Source organism: Trichechus manatus, unplaced genomic scaffold (assembly GCF_000243295.1).
Source record: "Trichechus manatus latirostris isolate Lorelei unplaced genomic scaffold, TriManLat1.0 scaffold00062, whole genome shotgun sequence".
Taxonomy (NCBI): domain Eukaryota; kingdom Metazoa; phylum Chordata; class Mammalia; order Sirenia; family Trichechidae; genus Trichechus; species Trichechus manatus.
In genome coordinates, this window is record NW_004443998.1 from 5834013 (window position 1) to 5852725 (window position 18713).

The window sequence follows — 18713 nt, forward strand, 5'->3', positions numbered from 1 at the left end:
TTGAAAAGGTTGCAGAGCGAGTGGCTGCAGAAAGGGCAGAGGCTTGTGGCGGCGGTAACAGTACTGGATACCAGATTCGTCTCCAGAGGTAAAGAATGGTCACTTCTTATTTACCAGTAGACTTAGTGAAACTTAGAAGCTGGGAATCCAAAAGAAAGGAGATTTTTCCTGTTTTTATTCTGGTTTTTACTATTAGAATTGACATTTAAAGGAACTGCAGTGTAGCACAAGGAGCCTGCAGAACCCACAAACCCCTTTTTTAACTCAGTCTCAGATTTGGATTGCCATCTTTAAATGTGCTTTTACGTTATGGAATGATTTGAACAATAATTTTTTCCTGGATTTAGAATAGTAGGCTGTTACTCTCCCTGAAAGGAGTTGGTGTCCTGTACCTTTTCATACCACCCACCCTTCCCGCTGACTTCATTTCTTTATTTTGCCAGCTGAGTTTTTGTATCTTTGCCCCGTCTCAGGCCATCCTGTTTCTTTGTTTTCTGCAGCTCAAGATTCCATTTGTATTTGTAAATGAGCACTCTTTCCAGTCACTGAACCAGAAATTTAGCCCCATAAGTAACTCAGCCATGCTGCAAATATTATGCCTTTCAAAGTAAATCATTAATATTGCATCATAACAATTAAAGTAACGTGTGACGAACTGGAATGTAACGTTTCCTACTGCTGTGGTCGGTGTTTGTATAACAAACAATAAGCGTGAAGCTTTTTATTAAAAATTTCTAAGACTGGAACTTCTGTGGTACTTAGTAAATTATTAGAAAAGACAATCAAGTGTTAATCCATGTCTTTTCACAGTCGGCTGCCAAGGAAGCAGGGCTCTATCTTATACTGTACAACAGGGATCATCCTTCAGTGGCTGCAGTCAGACCCGTGAGTATGTTTCGTTCATTTAAGCAAACTAAGTTAAATATTATCAAAAAATGTAGTTATTAAATTGGATTGTACTACTTGTTACAGACAGTTTCTCCTGGTTTCATTTGTAAGTTTTGTACCGAGTCACATGCTTCCCGCTTCTGCCGTAGGCATTTATCCAGTGTCAGTCACATCGTCCTGGATGAAATCCACGAGAGAAATCTACAGTCAGATGTCTTCATGACGATTATTAAAGATCTTCTCACGTCTCGACCTGACCTGAAGGTGGTACTGATGAGTGCCACACTGAATGCTGAGAAATTTTCAGAATATTTTGGTGAGTGAAATTTATGATTATTACTTTAGTAAAGTATCTCAGAACCACTGAATTTAGAGTAATAAATAACTAATATGTCTAAGCATTCTGTTTACAGTCAACATAAGTTTTGGAAGCTGGCTTGCCAGAGATGGAGATAAATTTGAAATGGGGAGTGATATAGAGGTGTTTCCGTTTTATCAAAAATAGTTTTTCATATAGTGAATCAGTAACTTTTTTTTTTGGTACAAACTCAAAACCCATTCATTACTTGAACAGTTTCTGGATGTATTTCAATTTTATTTAGAATTAAACTGCTTTAAAACTATGAGCAAATAAATTAGCATGTGTAATCTTTAGATCTTAAAAAGGACATTGGGGCCCTTCTTGGAGACAATCCTCTATTTGCCAGTCCTGTCAAGGGCTAAGTTTGGCAGTAGAATTTCCTCTGGATTTATGCCTTTGTCCTTTGTAGGAGGGATCTTAACGTTTACGCTCGTTTGTATTCAGTTACCATAGTACCTACTACGGTGCTTCGTATAGAGTAGTCAAAATAAATGCTTCATCATTCATTTTATTTTAATATTACCCTAACTTATAGATGTGGCATCATCACTGCTCTTTTTTAGTAAAGATGTGTAACTTGTTAGTGCTGCTACCAGAAAATTAAGACGGCATCGTTGAATCCAAACCACAAGTTTAGACGGTTTTAGACACTTGTTGTGATTCTTCTGTAGTATTAGAGACGTGTTTTGTGATTCTTCTGTGGCTTTTACATGCTATCATCACATGCTAGTGTGACAGTTTGCTAATAATAGTAAGAATGCTCATGGAGCACCTACAGTGTGCCAGGTAATATGTTTGGCACTTTGTTTTCTTTAACCCTTGTAAGAACCTTGTGAGGTAGGTACTGTTTTTATTCCCGTTTTTAGAAATGAGAAAACGCCCAAGGGCAGTTAAGGAGCTTCTCCCAGGTTGGATACTTAACAGAAAGATGAGAGGATTTGAACTTAGGTTTATCTAGCTGTAAGGTACGTGCTTTTAAAATAACGCCACTCTGTCTGTCCTGCTTGTATTTGGGAAGGGAAGAGGAGAGAGAGGGAGGTAAAGTGTAATAAAGCTGTGGCAGTCAGCGTGCGTGTGTTTAGCTTCTAAAGGCCCTTTAAACGCATCCCAGCTAATTTTCAGCACCTTGCAAGATAAGTTAGGACAGGTGTTATGTCCTTGTTTTTTAAATAAGACAGTGAATTAAGATATGAACGTAAATTTATGAAAGGCAGAGCTGTGATAACTAGCTTGGCTATTTTGACCTCTGATGCAGTGTTGGCTTTGTTTATAGTGTGTACTGCTTGTGCTTGTTATGAGAAGTAAATAGTGTTTATGTAATAGTACTAAAGATTTTTTTTAGTGCTTCTGCAACTAAGCATTTTAGTTATCTAGTGCTGCAAACCAGGAAACCCTGGTGGCAAAGTGGTTAAGTGCTATGGCTGCTAACCAAAAGGTTGGCAGTTCAAGTCCACCAGGTGCTCTTTGGAAGCCCTATCGGGCAGTTCTACTCTGTCCTTTAGGGTCCCTATGAGTCAGAATTGACTCGACTGGAGTGGGTTTGGTTTTTTTCTCCCAGTGCTGTTATAACAGAAATACCATAAATGGGTGGCTTTAACAAAGAGAAATTTATTTTCTCACAGTTTAGGAGGTTAGAAGTCAAAATTCAGGGCACCGGCTGTAGGAGGGGGAAGGCTTTCTGTCTCTCTTAGCCCTGGAGGAAGGTCCTCGTCTCTTGGAATTTCTGCTCCTGGGCGACCTTCATGTGGCTTGGCATCTCTCTTCCCCCATCTCTGCTTCTCTCCCTGGCTTGTTTAATCTCTTTTATATCTCAAAAAAAGATTGAGTCAAGACACACCCTATGCCAACCCTGCTTCATTAACATAGCAAAGACATCCCATTCCCAAATGGGATTGTAACCACAGGCATAGAGGTTAAGAATTACAAAACGTATTTTGGGGGACACAATTCAATCTATAATAGTAAGTAACAATTTAATATTTAGTTAGGTTTCTTTAACTGCTTTTCTTCCTTAATTCTGGTGCCACAAGAAGTAATGCTTCTTACCTAGATTTCAGTAACATTTAGGTTCTGATGTGGCACCATTTCGGCTAATAACAAATAGAAAATAGACTTCTAACTAATGGGTTTTAAGTGTCTAACTTAATCGATCCTTAAACTTTTGAGTTGAGGCCTTGTGTGAACTTTTTTTTTTTTTTTTTTTTTTTTTTTTGGCTTCTAGTTTATAATTCAAGGGAAATTGTTGAATTTCTAAGGGCTGAGTTTCTTTATAAAACGACATTTTCTAGGATCGTATAAAACTTTTAAAAAGACTGGACTGCTGTTTTTATTTAAATTAGATTTGGAAAAACGGGGTAGAACTGTACAAGTCACAGGAGCATTCCCTGAAGTTCCGAGTGATGATGGAAAGTCCCTGTCTTGGTCAGGTCCTGTTTACAGTGTGGCGTTTTCCCCAGCATTTGAGGACGGTTTTATGTTTATTTTTCTACCATAACAGGTGACTGTCCAATCATACATATACCTGGTTTTACTTTTCCGGTTGTGGAGTATCTTTTGGAAGATATAATTGAAAAGATAAGGTAAGTAATATTGGAAATAAAATAAAAGGTACGAATAAATCATCTTTCTCATGCCAAGCTTTAGTCTCAGGACCTCGCCACGACCACTTCTAAAACCTAAAATGTCTTTTTTCCTTAAATCAAGGGTTCCTAAACATTAGTGCATATTAAAATAACCTGGAGCCTTGTAAAATCCAGGTGCCCAGTTCACACACCATGCCTTAATTTAATTAAGTTACAATGCCGGGGGGTGATAGCTGGGCACTAGTAGTTAAAGATCCCTGGGTGATTTTAACGGGCCACAAAGTTTGGGGACCTCTTTGTTAAGTGCTCACACCTCTCTCCTGGCTCCCCTTCTACCTGGTTTTCATCCTCCTCTGCTGGCTTCTGTTGCCCACTCTTTAAATAGGATTTCCCTCTAAGGTTCTGAATGACCTTTTTCTCCATCTTTTATGTTTGCACATTGACCACCGTTCGATGTTTTCACAGCTTTCAGGACTGCAGCTCTCTACACAACAGCATTCTGGTACCACAGATGTCTTGAACATAGTATTTTTCAAGCCAGTATCATTATCTTATATTTAATTCCCACCATGCTTCCACCAAAAAAAAAAAAAACACTGTTTCTTGCCCAGTATACTGCATATTAGTTAATGATGTTATTCTCTACCTTGTTTTCTAAACAGTAAGTGAAAAGAGTTAATATTTATCAAGCAGTTAGGGTGTGCCAACTGTTCTCTGTGCTTACGAGGATCCAGGTTACTCCAGGTCCTTCCTTACTCTTCCCCAGCACACAGGGTTTCTGTTGAGTTTGCTTCAGAGCTTTCTCCTTGAACATGCCTTTTTGTTTTTATTTCTTCACCTTCAGGTCCTGATAACATGCCTTGTTTTTATTTCTTCACCTTCAGGTCCTGATAACGTGCCTTCTTGTTTTTGTTTCTTCACCTTCAGGTCCTTATAACATGCCTTCTTGTTTTTACTTCTCCTTTAGGTCCATTGTTGTCCTTGTGGTCTTCACTCTCGCCTCTGTTTTTCCCCCACTACTGCCATGTGTTTTCTTAAAAACAAACCTGGTCATATGCACTTTCTCTCCAGGCCAGACTTGCATATGAGATTTCTCTTTACATTACTGATAGCAGAGCATGCTAGCTGGTATGCACAAGTTATTGATTTCCTCAACCCTCTGGCCACTGGCCATTAGCTGCTAGCAGCCTTCTCCAGGGGGCTGTACAAAATTATATTTGTATTCTTTGATGCAAAAAAAGATTGGGATAACACAGGCTGTAGGATCAGGTCCAGTTTTTTTAACTAGTCATCCCAAAGCCCTTTATGGTCTGGCCCCATTTTTCTGTAGCCTCATCTCCCAGTCGTACATCCTATGGCCTGCCATGCTAAATGTGCAGTCTTCTGTAATATGACAGGCCATGCCTCTTCGTTCATGGCTGTGCCTTGTTTTACATACTGTTTCCACTTTTTAGACTTCCATTTGCCGTCTGCTCTATCCTTTTGTCTGTAAACTATTGATTCTGTAAGAACAAATCCCGGCTTCCCTCTCTGCGAAGCCCTCTGTGATCCCTCCGACAGAGTGAATTGCTCTCTTACCTGGGCTCCTGTGGCGTATCTGAGAACACCTAATGCCATCTAGTGTATCTCTGTATATTTGCCACTTGCAGTAGACTTCAGACTTTTCAAGGTCAAGGATTTTGTCTTGTTCATTTTTGTAACTGTTGTCTAGCACAGTACCAGGCCTGCAGTAAACATCTGAATAAATTGGAGAGATGTAGAAACACTTGTGATGAGAAGTTTCAAGACCCAACAGCTCCCTTGTTAAATGAGAAAACCAGGAAGTGATAGTAGGAAGTTGAGAGCAGAGTTACCTACAACCTGGCTTACCTGGGGAACAGTCAGCCCCATTTTGACCAGCCGGCCAACCTGTCTCCCTCCCTCCCTCCCACCCTGCTACCCTCCCACCTACCTACCCACAGATATTTTTTAAGCTTTACTTCGTATCTTGCACTGTGCTAGGAACTGAGGATAAGACAGGAAAGACTTGGCACATGCCCTCAGAGCTTATATCTAGACAGGGAGACATACAGGCTGTTGTATAAAGTGTGACCGGCCTGTGCTGGGGAAGTAGAGTGTATTGGCAATGAGACTCTATAGCGGGGACAAACTGAGCAAGTCAAGAGGGTGAAACTCAGAGGAGGAAGGAGGGACATACCTGTCAGGATCGTGCATGCTAACGTGAGAGAGCATGCCCTAGTTTAACCACCAGTGGCTGTAAATTTCCTGTGCACTTGCTCTTCCACTTCATTTTCTATCATGGGTCCTGCTTTCTAGCATGGCGCATTTACCAGTTTTCTAAGAGAATAATAGTCAACAGCTTGACAGTAATGAAAGCAGCTTTGGGGATCATAAGTCTAAAGTTAAATAATGATCGGAGCCCTGGTGGCGCAGTGGTTAACAGCTTGGCTGCTAACCAAAAGGTCGGCAGTTTGAGTCCACCAGCCGCTCCTTGGGAACCCTCTAGGGGATCAGTTGCTTTCTTTACCTCCCTAGAAGGCAGGGGCTGTGCGAGGAACTGCAGCTAAGGGTCTCTGGGAGGAAAGGGTTGGTGTCTGTGCACTTGCAGTCCCCTAACCAGCCCTAAGACGGGACTCAGAGGAGGGAGGTTGGTCCTTGAGAAGAGGTTTTCATCCGAAGCCCCCAGCTGTGCTCTTCTCAGAAGAGCTGCGCCCCCAGGAAGTGGGAGGGCAGAAGCACCATGGCCAGAGCGAGGGCAGGATGGAATGATATGGAGGGTGGCGATTGGAGGCTGGGAGTGGGGACTGAAGATTCCCTCTGTTTTGGGGGATTGCTGGGAAGGCAGCCAACTGTGGGTCCATCCTGCTGACCAGGACCAATCTCTGTCTCAGGTTACCCGACTTCAAGTTGGTGCCTCTATATGTTTCGAAGACTTAGGGGAGTCCTGGGTCACAGGTACTGAATAGGGAGGGGGATTAACACTTTATGGGTGTCTCCTGTGTGCCAGGCCCTATACTTTATATCACATTGTTATCCTTGTAATAACACTGTTGTAAGAGTATCAATTTCTCAAGTAAGGAAACCAAAGGCCAGAGGTTTAGTACTTGTCCAAGGTCCCACAGTCAGTAGCAAGGACATCAGCTCAGTTCTGTCTAAGCCCACAGCCCACCCTCCAAACCCCACAGTGCCCTCTAGGCTGTGCTCCAGCTGAACTCGGGGAGACGTTGGGTTAGCTGCCTTCTCCTCTGTCTCCCCACCCTTGGGCTTCTCAGAACCCACGGGGCAGGTGGCATCCTTGCGCAGACGTGTGCTCTGTGTTTGAGCAGTCCCTACAGCATGGTGGAGGCGTGGTGTAGCACTGGGCTGACGCACGGGGGACGTGCGTGCTGGTGGCCAGTCTGCCGTACCTGGGTGCCGAGCCGAGTTAAATAGCTCCCAGACCTGGGTCCGTAGGTCTACGGTTGCACTCTCTGACTCTTCTGGGGCACTAATTAAAATTCCCGGATTAGCAGGCCCCGGCATACCTACTCAATCCAAATCACAAGGGGCGGGATTTAGGAAACTGTGTGTTTACAAGCTCCCCAGGGGATTCTTACGTGCAGTCAGGTTTGGGAACCTCCCATATTTAAAATCAGTCTTTCTACTAGGCAGTCTTTACTGTTGTATCAGGCTTATAATTAATGTTAACTTGTGTTTTAAAGCAAAGTTAAAATTGAAGATGAAAGTTACTTTTTTCTAATTTGACTGCTAAAAATGGTCTAGAGGTCTATGTACTGTGATGGAGAAGAATGATTTTATCTTAAATGTCAGATATTTATATACAAATTAATGCTTGCAAATAAATCGATATTTTAATAAGCATCTCCTAGAAATTATAGTGAAAAATTATCTTTAAATCCTTTTTTTTAATCCTTAATGTAGTGTCAGATATTAGCTAAAACCAAAAAGAGTTTCAAGAAGAAGATATTTAAGAATGTTTTTATTTTAGATATGTTCCAGAACAAAAAGAATACAGATCCCCGTTTAAGAGGGGTTTCATGCAAGGGCACGTAAATAGACAGGAAAAAGAAGCCAAAGAAGCCATCTATGAAGAACGCTGGGCAGGTTACGTAAGGGAACTGCGAAGAAGGTAAGTGTAGTGTGTTTGAAAGTGAGAACCCAGTGGCTGAACCACTAACCCAAAGCAGGGATTGTCTTTGTGCATATTAAGCTGGAGCACTGCACATCTGGTACTCCAGCTAAACGGTGCTGTTTGACTTTCAAACGCTATGACCCAGTGATTCTCCTCTCTCCAGAGTATGTTCCCCCAGTTGCAGGTGGAGTTAAGTATTAAGATTTTATAGCAATTTAAATCACAAGAAACTTTATCATAGTAGACAACATAATCTTTTCCACGTGTTTTGTTATGTCTGTTCAACTCTGATAGGTATTCTGCAAGGACTGTAAATGTTTTACAAATGATGGATGATGATAAAGTTGATCTGAACTTGATTGCTGCCCTTATCCGATACATTGTTTTGGAAGAAGAGGTTAGTTTTGTTCATTTTTTATTTTTCTTTGAGTAACAATTTTATTAATGTATCAAGGCCATGAAAAAAGAAAAAGAATTTTCTTAAATGCTTCTAAAAAAACAGACTATGAAAGAAATTGCTTTTGGCACCAGAAATAAGAATCTCAAAATACAAAAAGATTTAGGCATTTGACTTATTTGAAGAGAACGCTAAACAAATGAAACATCCAGATAATAAATCCTTATTTTTTGAACGTGCACTTGTATTCTTTTAGTTATAACCAGCAACTAAAATTATCCTCAACTTGTGTAATTTTAACGAAGTCGTCGGTGTGCACAAAATTTTATCGTTTGCATTTTGTTGCTGTGATCCTTTGTAATGGTTCTTTCTCCTTCATACAGGATGGTGCAATACTGGTGTTTCTGCCAGGCTGGGACAATATCAGCAGTTTACACGATCTCTTGATGTCACAAGTGATGTTTCAGTCAGGTATTATGTAAATGTATGTCTTTTGCAGCTCCAAGAGTGGTATGTAATGGGGTGTATTCTTTCATTTGAAGAAGCATAGGGTGCCTCAGTGTAAGAACTCACTGGTCAGAGCCCGGGTTGGGTTTTTCAGAGTCACGCCTGTTTCTTTTCCAGAGTTCTCGGTCGTGGGTGAAGGTGATGGGCACGTAGTGAAGCTCTTTATTCAGTGTTATGAAGACAGTGTTTTACCTCTCCTCCTAAATTTGCCTAGTAAAATGGAGCCCTTAAAGTTAAGATGTTGGCATTTGGAGGTTTTTTGTTGTTTTCTTCACTCACTGCTGGGTTTTGTTGGGAAGAAAAGCTTTAATTTATCACTTAGCCTGGTGTTTCTCTTCTCAGACTATACAACAGAGTCCCCCATGGAGCTTTTTTAAAATTCCAATGCCCAGACCCCATCCTCACCCCAAATCCAGGAATGTGACTTGAACATAGTTCCTCCGGTGGTTCTTATTCTTTAACAGCACACTTCAGAGACATAAACTCTTCTGACTTAGAGAATGCACGAGGGCACTTTTCTACTATAAAAGTAACAGTATGCTCGGTAACCATTATTAACTTCAAATCAGTAAAGTATAGAACAAATTCTATTTATTATCTTCTCGTTCTGAATATAATTTCTAGACTTTGCTGAAGTGCTTTTGAAACATTTTTTTCTTTTTATAAGACATTATAAAAATACTTTGTTCTCATAGTATGCATTAAAATAGCAATGATGTATTTTCATTCTTTGCTGAATCACAGTATGGTAAAACTCTCAAAGCATTGTCTATAATTAAAATTATTTACTACTCTCTAGCTGATGAAATATTTTGATTTCTGTATAAAGAAATACTGTCTTTTCCTTGTCAGTGATAGTGTTTATAGAAAAAATAATAACCAAAACCCACACCGTTGAGTTGATTCCGACTCATAGCAACCCTATAGGATAGAGTAGAACTGCCCGTTAGGGTTTGCAAGGCTGTAATCTTTACAGAAGCAGACTGCCACGTCTTTCTCCTTCAGAGCAGCAGTTGGGTTCAAACTGCTGACCTTTCGATTAGCAGCAAGTGCTTAACCACTGCACCACCAGGGCTCCTGTTAGAAAAAGTATAATCATTATTAAATATGTAATTGAATTATCTACTTTTAGTTTAAAAAAAAAAGATCATATTTAGTTAAAAAGAAAAATATAGGAAGATGTGTACCAAAATATAACAGTGATCATTTCTGGAGGAATGGGTAGAGGGTGTGAAATTATAGATTGTCATAATTGACTTCATTAACTTTCTACGTTGAATGACTCTCAAGGAAAACCAAAACCAAACCCATTACTGTCGAGTTGATTCCGACCCATAGCGACCCTATAGGACGGAGTAGAACCGCCCCATACTGTTTCCAAGGAGCGGCTGGTGGATTCGAACTGCCAGTCTTTTGGTTAGCAGTCATAGCTCTTAATCACTGCACCGCCATAGTTTCCGCTCTCCAGGAAGGAGATACCAATTCCTTTTCAAGGAATGCATTCTGAAGTTGAGCGATGTTTTTTCTTGAATAAACAAATTATGTTGGAAAAAATTCAGCCTTAACAGTCAGTTACCGTGCTGTGCCTTAGCCACTGTGTGTAGAATGGGGATAAATTGACCAAAAAGTAAATCTTGAAACTCGATTTATGTAAAAGCTTATCAACTTTCTTATTTCTTTCTTCTCTTAAAGAGTGTCCACTTTCTTCCCATGGACTCCCTTAGTTGTACCGTATCAGCAATATAAATTGTTTTTGTCCCATTTGTTTTCAATTTCATTATTCATGGCTATAATTTTTTTTAAATTTTTTGTAATGAGAATTTTAAAATATACAGAAAACTAAAGAATCGTATGATACCTACGACTTTAAAAAAGCAATTATTTTTGCAGTCTTTTTTTTTCCTTTTTAAAGTAAATTGCAGCTATCACATTTTATCTCTAAGTGTTCATCTCTAAAAATACAATTTCCTACATAACCATAATGACATTATGACATCAAATCCTTAATATCATCCAATAACTCAGTCTATAATCAGATTTCCCTATCGGTCCCCAAAATGTCTTTCATAGCTGGTTTGTTCAAACTAGAAAAAATCAAACCTGATGATTTTTAAATTTACTTCTAGGACATCACCCTGCCCCCCGTACCCCCCCTCCCCCTTTTCCCCATGGTAATAATGACTATGGAAAAGACCAGGCCAATTGTCTTCTAAAAGGAGCCCTGGTGGTGCACTGCAGTGATTAAGTGCTCAGCTGCTAACTGAAAGGTCTGAGGTTCGAACCCACCAGCCACTCCGTGGGGGAAAGATGTGACGGTTGGATTACAGCCTTGGCAACCCTATGGGGCAGTTCTACTCTGTCTTCCAGGGTTGCTCTATGCTCGCTATGAGTGGGAATCAACTCAATGGCAGTCGGTTTGGTTTTTTATTGGTATTGTCCTGTAAGAAGTGCGGCACTCTGAATTTGTCTGAATCTTGACGGTATCATTTCATTTGATTCTCCTCCCTGTGTTTCCTGTAAGCTGGAAATTATATATGAAGGCTTGATTCAGTTCAAGTTCAGTATATTTGGCCCGAGTGTTTTTATAGTTGATACATTTCATTTTGTGTTGCAGCGACAGGTAAATCAGAACATTCTTATTTTGGCAGCATCAATTGCTTGACAGCTTTTTATTGCTTTTCACTACTTTCTAGAGCTGAGAATAATGATGGATAGTCTGTGGGGAGTATCTTACCTCTTTTGGATAACAACAGTTTCTGGGGAAATATAGCCGTCTTGAGTCGTTTGAGACACTGTTCCTAGAGATTAAGTCAGATTGCATTTTAGCAGCCATAGGTAAACGTGACGTTTGCCCTTGCTTCCTTAACATGCCTTCACTTCCCTTACTGTACTACAGCCAGAGTCTTTCTCTGTTGGCTAATAATCACGAATGAGCTGGAGCTATTGCCTTTTGAAAGGCTATAAAGTAGGACTATATTATATTTTCAAGAAAACTATGTTTTAAAAATGTTGGTCTCTTTTGAGGAGGTTTGTTTTATTATTTAACCAGGTTTATTTTATTACTTTTTCAGTAGGACGGGGGTATTTAATAAATAGTATGTTCTAAAAATTCAGATATTGTCTCTGATTAAAATAGATTCACTTTAAGTGGACAAACATTCATACTAAGCAAAATTCTTGGGTCTTCAATTAGTAGTAGGGATGGAGTTAGTGATGTTTTACTTGTATAATTAGAAAGTTTTGCTTCCAGCTTTTGAGCATTCTTTGAGAAATTGGAGAAAATACTTATCAATATGATATAGATTAACAAAATGTCAACTGGAACTTGCTGGAACATTTAGAAAACAAGACTATTGAAGTAAAAATTTGTGTGATACGTGTACAAATGTGAATTGAGAATTATGTGGCTTGGCATCTGAGTTCTTTGTCCAGTAAATGTCTACTGAAGCTTTTCTGCAACTATTTATCTTAAAGCTTAATTTTTCTTTCTAATTTTCAGATAAGTTTCTTATTATACCTTTACATTCGCTGATGCCTACAGTTAACCAGACACAGGTACGTTGTAAATTTATTCAATTTCTGTCTTTCAAACCGAGCCAGGCTTCAAAGACTGCTTACTGTTTTTATTTTCCTTCATTTTTTTAAGAAGCATTTTCAAGTAGTAATCCATAGATTAACTACCCCTTGAGAGCCTTTGCAGATGAGCCTTCAGGGGACGACTGTAGAAACACTTCACTAACAGGGGGACATACAAATCAAGTTACTTACGTCAGCAGTCCAGTTCTTTTGCTTTCAAGTCGCTTTCCACTCATGTGACCCACGTATGTCAGAGTAGAACTGTGCTCCGTAGAGTTTCAGTGGCTGATTTTTCTAAAGTAGATCACCAGGACTTTCTTCTAAGGCACCTCTGAGTGGACTCGAACTGCCGTCCTTTTAGTTAGCAGTCAAGCACATTAAGCTGTCGCCACTCACAGCCTCCAAGTTAATTGGTGAAACCAATTCTTTAAACTTTCCCCTAATGCTGACAAGCTTTTTCCTGATGTCGGTGCTAGGGGATGTACTTTATTGTTTGTCCAGGGCGATTTTATCACTTTTTAATGGGACGTGGACATTTAGTAAGTAATAAGTTCTAAACAAAAAAGTTTAAAGAATTGAGGTCACCAATAACTTGTTTGAGTTTCCTGAATAAAACAGTCTACGAGTCCTGGTAAAGATGACTCAACCTAGAAATTGATTGTCTGATATTCTACAGCTTAATGTTTGAGATTTTGATTTAACAGAATTAGTATGTTTGCAGGTATGAGCTTCCCTGTTTCATCAATAATGTATTATGTTTTTGCTCCATCAGATACAGGGATTTCCCTGATCAGTAGGAATACTGCATTCTCAGAGGCATGGTTTTGTGTTTGCAGGCCCTATTAGGATGAGATGAACCAGAAAATCTGCCCTCTGCCCCTGTAGTTTCTCCACTCACCTGTTTGCAAGAAAATAGCAAGACATTTTTTACTGAGACCCTGTTACTGTGCTTTCTACTGGTATCTTAGTACTGAACAAGGCTCAGCCAGCTGAACTAGATACAATGTACGTATCTGAGGGAAGGGAAAGGTAGAAAGAAAGAACTCTTGATTCCAAGGACGGGACAGAAGAGTGTCACTGTGGAGGCTCTTTGATCCCTGACATCCTAACAAGAAATTGTTTATTCCTTTGCTGGAGAATATGCGCCTGGACTGGGAAACAGCATTTTCACTACTAATGATCATTTTATAAGCGAAGGATTAAGTTGATAAATTTTTTTTTGCGTGACAGCCAGCGGTACGTGACTCCCTGTCTTCTTTCTGCCGGTGGCATTGTCTGTAGGATTCAGCATTTGGAGAGAGGTTTTCGCTTTGTTTGTTTTTAGCTCCAGTCTCCTTTCAAGCTAGTATGCCGCGGCACGGTGTGCCAGCCGACATCCGTTCGAATGGGTTGGGGATCTGCCTGATTGGTCGGCTTCTGTCCCTACCATGTAGATTGATCCTCATAATTCATGTTATGCCGTACTCTCCCTCTGCTTGTAAATTTGATTACACAATGAGACATTTCCACCACCCAGCTTTTGCTAAAGGATGTACTGTACATTTCAATAATCATGTTTTATCTATCTGTTGAAGACTTGGTTTACCAAAAGAGAGTTTTGTAGTATTGAAAATGATGTATAATTTATAATTATTTGTATCTTTAATATGAGTTGCATATGTTAATGAAGGAACACAGAATGCTAGAAATGAGCAGTTTTAGAAGTAATTCCTCTAATTTCAGAAATAATGCATCAGAAGTGTGTTTTGGAGGTCTTAATGTATTTATTTTTACAGGTGTTTAAGAAAACCCCTCCTGGTGTTCGGAAAATAGTGATTGCTACCAACATTGCGGAGACTAGGTAAATCGTAAATATTACTGCTTATGACTACATAAATTTTGAGCCCCCATAAGTTATTAGCATATGTTAGTCTTTTTTCTCTAAAATTTGTAATTTCTTTACATACGAAGCTATTTTTTAAGTTAGTCATGGCAGCGAGTATAGTTACGTGTTCTTAACCTCTAGCGATCTTTAGCCATCTCCAGAAACAGCCTTTCATTACATGGGTTTTATGTTTGTTTTCCCGAACCTTTCCTAAAGAAGCAAGGGAGCTGAGTTCAGTTTTGTGCCTTTGTCTAATTTTGGTTGAGGGTGATACTGTTTGCCACAAATTTAGTAATTACATATAGCCTTTAGGAGCCCTGGTGGCATAGTGGTTAAGAGCTTGGCTGCTAACGAAAAACGGTCAGCAGTTCGAATCCACCAGTCATTCTTTGGAAACCCTGTGGGGCAGTTCTACTCTGTCCTGTAGTGTCACTGTGACTCGGAATGAACTGCACAGTGACAGATTTATTTTTTTCATACAGCCTTTAAACTTTCTTGTATTCCCTTAAAAACCTGCTGCCGTCAAGTCAATTCTGACTCAGAAGAACCTTACAGGACAGAGGAGAACTGCCTCAGAGAGTTTCCAAGGAGCAGCTGGTGGATTTGAACTGCTGACTTTTTGGTTAGCAGCCGAGCCCTTAACCACTGCACCACCAGGGCTCCTGTCTTCCTGTAGAGGTGCTAATACACCAGTAGAATCCCTGGACCAGATTGTTGTGGGAGCTAATATTAAACCACAGCAGTTGGGGGCCCGTGGAGCAAGGTGCAGAGCCATTAGGCAAGTTGTAACGTTTGGCCACGGGCAGGTGGGAACTGGCAGTGTTAACCCCTACAGCTTCTGCTGCAGCCTGCAGGGCCTTCACGCCTGAGACACTGGTAAAGGTGGGAGGAGAGTGGAAATTTTGAACTGCTAACATCCATCAGTTTGATTCAGTAATAGTGTTTTTCATATTGTATTTTTTCCACAGCATTACCATAGATGACGTAGTTTATGTGATAGATGGAGGGAAAATAAAAGAGACGCACTTTGACACTCAGAACAACATCAGCACCATGTCGGCTGAGTGGGTCAGTAAAGCCAACGCCAAACAGAGGAAGGGCCGGGCTGGCAGGTAAGATGGGGCCTTGTCTGAAGCCTTCAGACCACAAAACAATTTTGTATGACAAAGCGTGTGGCTGCCGTTTAAAAAGTGTCTGTTAGGAGAGTTCCCTTTCACATTTTGAATTTACTGCAGCACATTTCTGAATGTTTTAATCATAGTTTATTCAGGAAAATATTTGCCAAGTTTTCTACTTTATGTATTTTCTACCTCCAGTTCCTCAGTCTGGTTAAAATTCATTTCCTTTATTCTTATTAGTTAGGTTACTTGGAACTTTGTTCATTCTTTCTTCTAAAGCATGTATTACCTGAAATTGATGATACTCGTGACATTGGAGTATCAGGACGTCTTCTAATCACTATTTGTCTTCATTTGTTTAGTCCTCACCACAGTGCTGTGAGGTAGGTTACTGTGGTTCCCTCCACTTTGAGGATGAGAAATCAGCTCACAAATACATAACTTGCCCAGAGTCACAGCACTGTAAGTAGCAGTCAGGACTTGAACCCAGGGAGGCTGGCTCCACCGTCTTGGCTCTTTACTCACTGCTTCGCAGCTCTGCTGATTTTTCACCATCAACTACCAGTGAAAACACAGGAAAGTGTTTTCCCACACTGGTGGGGTGGTGGCATAAGAAATACAAATATCCTTTTTAATGGTAGAGAAAATGATTTGCTTTGACAGATTGCATATTTTTGTTTCTTTTTTTTAATTGAGTTTTTGTGAAAGTTTACGCAGCAAGTTAAGTTGCCGTTTGACAGTTTCTGCAGAAATCGTTCAGTGACATTAGTGACATTTATCACAGTGTCAGACATTGTCTTCGTGTTCTGGTCGTTCCCATTCCCAGTACTCCAGTTTCCCCGCCCCCTTATCTTCTCGTCTTTGCTTTTGAGTAATTGTTGACCTTTTGGTTTCATGCTAGTTTTTAAGTAGAGCACCAGTCTTATGGGTAATGCCCTTTATTTTGTGTGCCACTCTGCTGTTTCACTAAAAGGTTATCTCAGGATAGGCTTGGTTCTAGGTTTAAAGAGTGTCTCAGGACAGTAGGCTCAGGGAGTCCTCTCTTCAGTTTTTCTGGCTTTTTTTTTTTTTTTTAGGTAAGAATTCGAGTTCTGCTCCACATTTTTCTCCCGTTCTACCAGGACCAACTGTTGTGACCCTGATCAGAGTTGGTCAGTGGTGGTAGCGAGGCACCATCTAGTTCTTCTGGTCTCAGGGTTGATGAGGTCATGGCTCGTGTAGACTTGTTTCTTTTCTGAGCTTTCGGTTACCTTCTTGCTGTTTTCTCCTGCCAAGTAGAGACCCGTAGTTGTGTCTTAGATGGCCGCTTGCAAGCTTTTTTAAAACCCCAGATGCTACTCGTTTCACTAGGATGCAGATCATGATTTTTGTGAACTATGTTGTGCCAGTTGACTGAGTCGTCCCGTAAGACTATGGTGCTAAGCTTTCAAACCCAAAAAACCAATTTTGGAAGGTGTTTGGTTCTGTCTGTGGAGTATCCGTATTTGTATCTTTAATGGCTTATGTGTACCTACACCCACATATTTGTGTTTACATGTACCTGTAGGTACTTCTGGAGCGCTGGTGGTGCAGTGGTTAGGAACTCAGCTGCTAACCAAAAAGTTGGCAGTTTGAAACCACCAGCCATTCGTTGGAAACCCTTTGGGCAGTTCTGCTGTGTTCTACATGGTTGCTACGAGTCGGATTGACCCCGTTATTGTTATGTGATGTCCATCTTTATTGCTTGTAATAGATTTTGATTTAAAGCCTATTTTATCTGGTATCAGTATGGCCGCTCCTGCCCTTTTTTTCATGGGTTGCATGGAATATTTTTCTCCATCCTTTTGTTCTCAGTTTGTGTCTTTACGTCTGAGGTGTGTTTCTTGTAGAGAACAGAAGGATGGATCATGTTTTTATTCATTCTGCCAGTCTCTGCCTTTTGCATGGAGCGTCTAGATCATTTACATTTAAGGTTATTACTGAAGACGGTGTCTACCTCACTCACTTTACTATTTGTTGAGTGTTTTGTATCTTCTTTGTTTTTTTAATTCCGATTTTTCTGTTTTTGTTTGTATTTAACTGCTTTCTTGTGATGAGCCTTTTTGCTTTCTTCTTTTCTTCTGAATGTTTTTTCTTGGTGATATAGTGGTTACCACATAATTATGTTACACAAATTACAATTGCAGTAATGTTTAACATATGAACAACAGTTAACATACAATCTTAACATACTAAATCTGTTCCTGACATGCTCCTTCCTCCCCCGTGTCTGTTGGTGTGTCTCCATTAACATCAGTATACAACCTATTTTCAGTAAGTTTGCTTTGTGCTTATTTCTTACAAACTTGATGTTGTATTTTTGCGAGATTTAGTTATTGAGTTTATTCCCTGAAAATATCGTATACTTGGTCCTAGTGATTGCCCATGTTGTTGTGTTTTTTGGAGCGCGCTCTCTCATTTTTTATTTATTTATTTTCCTGTGTATAGATATGAGTATTAATTCTCTTGCCTTTCCCTTTGGAGTACTCCCTTGAGTTATATTTACAAAGCTGGCTTGATAATGGAAAATTCCCAGTGCTTCTGTTGTCTGGGAATGTCTTGATTTCCCCCTCATTTTTGAATGACAACTTCACTAGCTGGGTAAAGAATTGTTGGTTGGCAGTTGTTTTTGTTCAGTACTTTGTGTATGTCACTTTGTTGTCTTCTGGCCTCTAGAGTTTCTGGGGAGAAATCTGTCCTGATTCTTATGAAAGACCATTGCTGTGTTATATTGCATTTTTCCTTTGCTGCCTTCAGAATTTTCTCCTTGTCTTTGATTTTCAAGAATTTTATTAGGATATGGTGTAGAGTTGATCTTCTTTGTCTCTTCTGATTGGGGTTCGTGTAGCTTACTGTACTTGCAGGCTTAGTTCTCTGTTCAGGTCTGGAAAATTCTCTCTGATTTCTCTTGGAAAATTGTTCCTCTGCCTTTATTGTTGTCACTGTGCTCTGCAATTCCAGTAATTCTGCTGTTAGGTGTCTTGATTAACCCCATATTTCCTTTTGGGTTTGTTTGATTTTCTTTGTTCTTTTCTCTTGTTTTTCTCGAGACTTTTCAGTTATTTTGTGTTGTAATTCACATGTTCTATCTTTGGCTTGTTTGACTGTTGTTGAGTGTTTCTCTTGCTTTTATGTAATTCAGTTGCTTTCTTCTATTTTTTTTTTTTTTTTTTTTTTTTTTTTTGATGTTTTAAATTTCCTTGTTGAGTCTCTCATTTTGTTTCTCCATTTGTTTCCTGGTCTTTGCTAGTTTTCTGTGTGCTTTTTGCT

General features: G+C 39.9%; 1 protein-coding gene across 1 annotated transcript in view; it reads left to right on the forward strand.

Annotated features, from left to right (window-relative positions):
- Nucleotides 1-18713, forward strand: part of DHX36 (DEAH-box helicase 36) — a 52712-nt gene that overhangs the window by 15705 nt on the left and 18294 nt on the right. The window contains exons 6-15 of the mRNA XM_004379177.2: nt 9-88; nt 811-885; nt 1038-1204; nt 3747-3828; nt 7820-7960; nt 8258-8360; nt 8744-8831; nt 12367-12422; nt 14219-14283; nt 15276-15419. Coding sequence (XP_004379234.1) covers nt 9-88; nt 811-885; nt 1038-1204; nt 3747-3828; nt 7820-7960; nt 8258-8360; nt 8744-8831; nt 12367-12422; nt 14219-14283; nt 15276-15419 — 1001 coding nt within the window. The remainder of the gene's footprint in view (nt 1-8; nt 89-810; nt 886-1037; nt 1205-3746; nt 3829-7819; nt 7961-8257; nt 8361-8743; nt 8832-12366; nt 12423-14218; nt 14284-15275; nt 15420-18713) is intronic.